The sequence below is a fragment of the Eufriesea mexicana genome, unplaced genomic scaffold (assembly GCF_001483705.2).
Source record: "Eufriesea mexicana isolate 0111107269 unplaced genomic scaffold, ASM148370v2 scaffold1801, whole genome shotgun sequence".
Taxonomy (NCBI): domain Eukaryota; kingdom Metazoa; phylum Arthropoda; class Insecta; order Hymenoptera; family Apidae; genus Eufriesea; species Eufriesea mexicana.
Genome location: NW_016909918.1, coordinates 373,468 through 378,883, shown reverse-complemented (window position 1 = coordinate 378,883; position 5,416 = coordinate 373,468). Strand labels below are relative to the sequence as shown.

The window sequence follows — 5,416 nt, the reverse complement described above, 5'->3', positions numbered from 1 at the left end:
GTATTATGTACCGGTACTAGTATTCCGGTGATAGTCGATTTTAATACTATGTCGATATGGATATTTCGATGATAGTTGGTTTCTATAATAACCGATTTCAGTATTACGTCGATTTAAATACTATATCGGTACTATAGTCGATTTCGATAATAACCGATTTCAGTATTACGTCAATTTAGATACTATACTGATACTGGTATTCCGGTGATAGTCGATTTTGATATTATATCGATGTAGATATTTCGGCGATAGTTGGTTTCTATAATAACCGATTTCAGTATTACGTCGATTTAAATACTATACCGGTATTATAATCGATTTCGATAATAGCCGATTTCAGTATTACGTCAATTTAGATACCCGATCGGTACCGATGTTCCAATAATAGTCGATTTCGTTGTTACATCGATTTCACTATAATTCCAGCCTTGGTATTTCGGTGACACTCGAGTTCCATTTAGTTCAACTAGCCCTAATACCGATATTAAATCCTTATTCGCTAAAGTCGATCGAAGGAAGCAACGAACGCCGAACCTCTCGAAACCGTCACTCGCCGACGAGGGGAGGATACACCAGCGACGATGAGAGGGGCAGGAGGCGAAAGTGGCCTCCTGTTATTTCGTTGCCGGAGACACCCCGCTGCGCGAGGGTGGAGGTGAGCCCTCTTTAGAGTATTACGAGGATCTTTACGGCAGCCTTCGGATGCCGTTATCAATTTGGGTGATTCTCAGGATTTATAATGAAGACGCAATGCAGCCCGTCCGTCCTACCCTGTCCCCGCTTGCCCCGCCGTCTAGCGGCCGACAGGGGAGGCTCGAGAGGCTCTCGTCATCGCGAGCCCCGATCGGGCCAATCGGCGGCCCAGCCTGCGGTTTCGTGTTAGTAATTACACTGGCCCGCCACCCAGGACGCGGGATATCAGATTTAGCGAAGACAATGTCGATAATGCGCGGATAATGAGCGGAATAGCTGGAGAGCAGATACGAATTCCTCTGGGAAGACTAGCTGTGGTTGAAGGCTTCGGATATGGGGTCCGTGAAGAGTGAGAGTCAGGTGTTTGGCAATTTGATGTTCAATTCTAGACGAGATTTTTGGGATTCTGCGGATTTTTAGGATTCTGGGGATTTTTGGAATTCTGGGAATCTTTGGGACTCTGGGGATTTTTGGAATTCTGGGAATCTTTGGGACTTTGGTGATTTTTGGGATTCTGGGAATCTTTGGGACTCTGGTGATTTTTGGGATTCTGGGAATCTTTGGGACTCTGGGGATTTTTGAAATTCTGGGAATCTTTGGGACTTTGGTGATTTTTGGGATTCTGGGAATCTTTGGGACTCTGGTGATTTTTGGGATTCTGGGAATCTTTGGGACTCTGGTGATTTTTGGTATTCTTGAAATCTTTGGGACTCTGGTGATTTTTGGGATTCTGGGAATCTTTGAGACTCTGGTGATTTTTAGGAATCAGAGAATCTTTAGGACTCTGGTAATTTTGGGGATACTGTGATTTTTTGGGATTCTGTGGATTTTAGAGATTCTGGGAATGTTTGGGACTGTGGTGATTTTTGGGATACTGTGAATTTTTTGAATTCTGTGGATTTTTGGGATTGTGGAAATCTTTGGGACTCTGGTGATTTTTGGGATACTGTGGATTTTTCGGATTCTGTAAATTTTTTAGATTTTGGCTATGTTTGGGATTCTGCAAATTTTTGAGGATTTAATTGAATAGTTGATTGCAGATTCGATGCAACTGAGGATCCTGAGTGTTTATGTTTGGAATTAGTGATCCTATTGCTTTGTAATAATCAGAAAGGTATTGCAAATACAGGTCTTCATATTATCTGAAAACCTAAAATTTAAATTTCACTATGGAAACTTAAAATTTATATTTCAGTATGATATGCTACATTTATTTTACGTCTAATTTAATTTTAATAGTATATAACATATAATTTATTTTTAATAATATTTTTAATAAAAAATAACAGAAGCATTTAGGAAGGACTAAGTCTTTATATTGAGGGACTTCCCTTGTTTCTAATATAATAATCTCTTATCAAGTGTTATTATTTACTAAAATTTTATTTGTTATACAGCAATTTTTATTATTTGACCTTTTTGACCTTGTTTGACCTGTCACGTTACAATTTTTGTACTTGTACGTTTGTAGTGTATATCATCTTTCTTGTTTATAGTACTTTCATACATTTCGCTAGTTCTATTCGCATTTTTTACTTTCACATTCAAACCACTCGAATATCCATTTTCCACACCCATACTGATTCTCTATCACACTTCAATCTTCTACCACCTACACCCACGCCTCGTTTACTGGATCCTACTCGAAGCTTCAATCAACCGCTTTTCATTCACCCATCAGTCTCCAACGCCACCGCAATTGTACTGTTAGATCTAAGAAGAGCCTCAATGCCATAAGTTCGAAAAAGAACCTCTAAACATTGCAAAATTTGTACTTTATATTATTTATGTAGTTTGAACTATCCGAGAAATTTAATATCTCTTCCTATAACAGAAAATTTATAATAAATGTAGTACACAAATTAATTTTAGTCATGGTAATTTCCAAATTGGGAATATAAAATAATAGAAATTTAGGTTCCTCCACTTATTCCACAAAAATTGATATTTAATACTATAATTAATACTTTAACAATATTAAATATAGGTGAAAAATTTTATATAATTCTATATTCCACGAAATTCCATAAAATTTGAAAATTTAAGAAAGAAATCACACAAAATTCAGATTTTATTCAGAATCCTATCAAAGCCTAGAAAATTATTATTTATACCTATCACTCTAGTCTTAACATCAGAATTATCAACCTACTACAAGTACCTAAATACACTATACCAACATAACAAAGCGAAATAAACTCGTATATAATTCCCTTACTAAATCCACCTGCACGTTCTCTATAATCTCAGAAACAGAATACAAATTTGACAATCCTAATATCAAATTAAGACCGAAATCAATTATTTGAAGCTGAGTACATATAAAAATGGAATATCATGTTCTAAATATTTATTTAAACAGAGTCTGGGTACCCGATACCACCCTCACAGTCAATAGTACAACTTCATCCGAGACCATGCTCGTAGACGACCGTAGGTGGAGGATCGTAGATCTGCTAGACAACTCGGTAGTCCCCGGAGTCAGGCCGGTTCATTAGCCAACGGATTTCACCGATCCAGTACGAAACGTGGCCTTTCACCGTTTCGATAACGAGTATGCGAGAAAATGCAGCGAGACGTGGCCGCACGATCGTCCTCGTTACACCGAATGAAAGAGACCGTGGACGTAGTCCCCGCGGGAATGAGACACGACAGGTCGTCGGACGACCCTACGCCACGACCTCTATGCATCTAAATTGGCTGCGCCCCCATTCGTCATGCAGCGGCTCGCTTCCCCCATTGATCGCTCGCACACTTCGTGGGAAGTGCTGCCCGATCGTCCGGGCTTTTTTGCATCTTCCTCCGAGCCGTATCCCTCGGCCGTTTCGAACGGTACACCCTGGGATCGATCGTTCCCGTGTCCTCCTTTAGCTCTGGGACCATTCCTCCGCCAATGGCTAAACGCTAGCGCACAGAGAGTTGTTCCGAGTCGAATGAAGGTGTCTGCACGACGAGATTGCGAGTGAATGAGGAGTAATTAATTCGGTTGGTAGCTAATTGCAATTTCATTGGTAGCTGAGCTATGGATGTGGTACCTCGTTGTGCTCTGTGAATGTCAGAGAGCTCTTCTGTGTCATACAGAGCGTTGTCCTGGTTCGGATGAAGGTGTCTGCACGACGAAATTGTGAATGAATGAAGAATAATTAGTTCGGTTGGTAGCTGATAGTAGTCTGATTGGTAGCTGAACTATGGATGTAGATCCTCGTGATGTCCTGTGACAGTCAGAGAGCTCTTCTGTGTCAGACAAAGAGGTGTCTTGGGTTGGATGAAAGTGACTATACAAGAAGATTGTGAGTGAATGAGTATTAATTAATTCGGTTGGTAGCTAATAGCAATTTGATTGGTAACTGAGCTATGGATGTGAGTCCTCGTAATGTCCTGTGTCAGATAGAGAGCTATCCTGTGTCAGATGAAGGTGTCTTTATGACGAGATTATGCGTGAACGTGGATTAATTAATTCAGTTAATAGCAAATAATAATTTGATGAATATTTGAGTTATGGATGAGGTCCCTTGCGATGTTAGGACGTTTAAGGGTGCTAAGAATTCGGAGATAATATCTAGGGCTGGTTTTTCAATCTCTGTTATAATCTCAAGATTAATTTTATATAAACATAGCGAGTGTATCCGATTTGATATTTCCGAAAATTTAATATAAACATAATTATTAATCACATAACCACAATTAAAGTCAGATGCTTCGAATTTGAACAAAGAACCTAGGGGTAGGTTTTCAATCTCGATTAAAATATTAATATTGACTCTACGAGAAATATAGCGATTATATTTGACTTGGTATCGTTAGACTACCTATATTTTATCATAGACTATACCAATGGAACCCAATAATTGATCCAATTAGCGAATCAATCTTCAATTACAATTATACCAGCTGATGACTATATTACGAACGAGGAGCAATTTAAATCGAGCCCCGCCTCCACTACCCCCATTAAATTCACACATCCTCAACCACCAGCCAACCAAACGTCACCCTGAGTCCCCAATAATCTTCCATAGCCCCCAAACGCGAGCCCCATCACCTAGACCCCTAAAACAACATCACCCCGAAAAGGAAGCCACCAATCACACCTCGCGCAACTGTCAGGTCCCCCCAATCCCCCATTCCGACTTACTAGACACGGTTTATCTGCGAGAGGCATTGTGTTACGCGGGACCTAAGACAAGGTGCTTCATTCCCGGCGTTCTGACAAAGGGAGCCCCGGCACAACAAAGGGGTCGCGCGGCGCGTCCAAGTGGAAGGAAGCCCGCGTGAGCCAACGCGACGACAAGGGGAAGAGAGACTCTGAAAGAAAAGAAGAAAAGAAAAAAAGGGAAAAAAGGAGAAGAAAAAAGGAGCAATCTTCATCCCCTCCTTTCCCTCCCGCACCCTTTTCCACCTTTTTCCCTTCTGGTCCCTCTTTTCCTCGTCGCGGCGCGCGTAAAACCCTGTGCCCAGAGCCTGGACCCCGTGAGATGTCACTTATTAATTCTCCCATTCTCTCGGAGGCAGCAAAATGAATAGCGGGAGCTGACCGAAGCCCGGGACCCCGCCCCCGATGGAATCGGCCGCTGGCGGAATTCTTTCGGTGAGAAAAGACAGAAGGTGGACAGGAACGAGACGTATCCCGCAGGACAGCCGGTGGAAAGGTCAAAGGATCCACCGGCTACCTGAGCTATCCTCTCTCGCTGCGTCAGGTAGAGGATGCTGTCGCTCTTCTTCG

General features: G+C 41.5%; 1 protein-coding gene across 1 annotated transcript; it reads right to left on the bottom strand.

Annotated features, from left to right (window-relative positions):
* Positions 1-1,078: 1,078 nt before the first annotated feature.
* Positions 1,079-2,271, bottom strand: LOC108549032 (sporozoite surface protein 2-like). Its single transcript, XM_017902243.1, has 3 exons — positions 2,151-2,271; positions 1,569-1,657; positions 1,079-1,495 (listed from the first exon to the last, which is right to left on the bottom strand). Exons 1-3 carry the CDS (start codon positions 2,269-2,271, stop codon positions 1,079-1,081), a joined length of 627 nt encoding a protein of 208 aa, XP_017757732.1.
* Between the last annotated feature and the right edge of the window lie 3,145 nt (positions 2,272-5,416).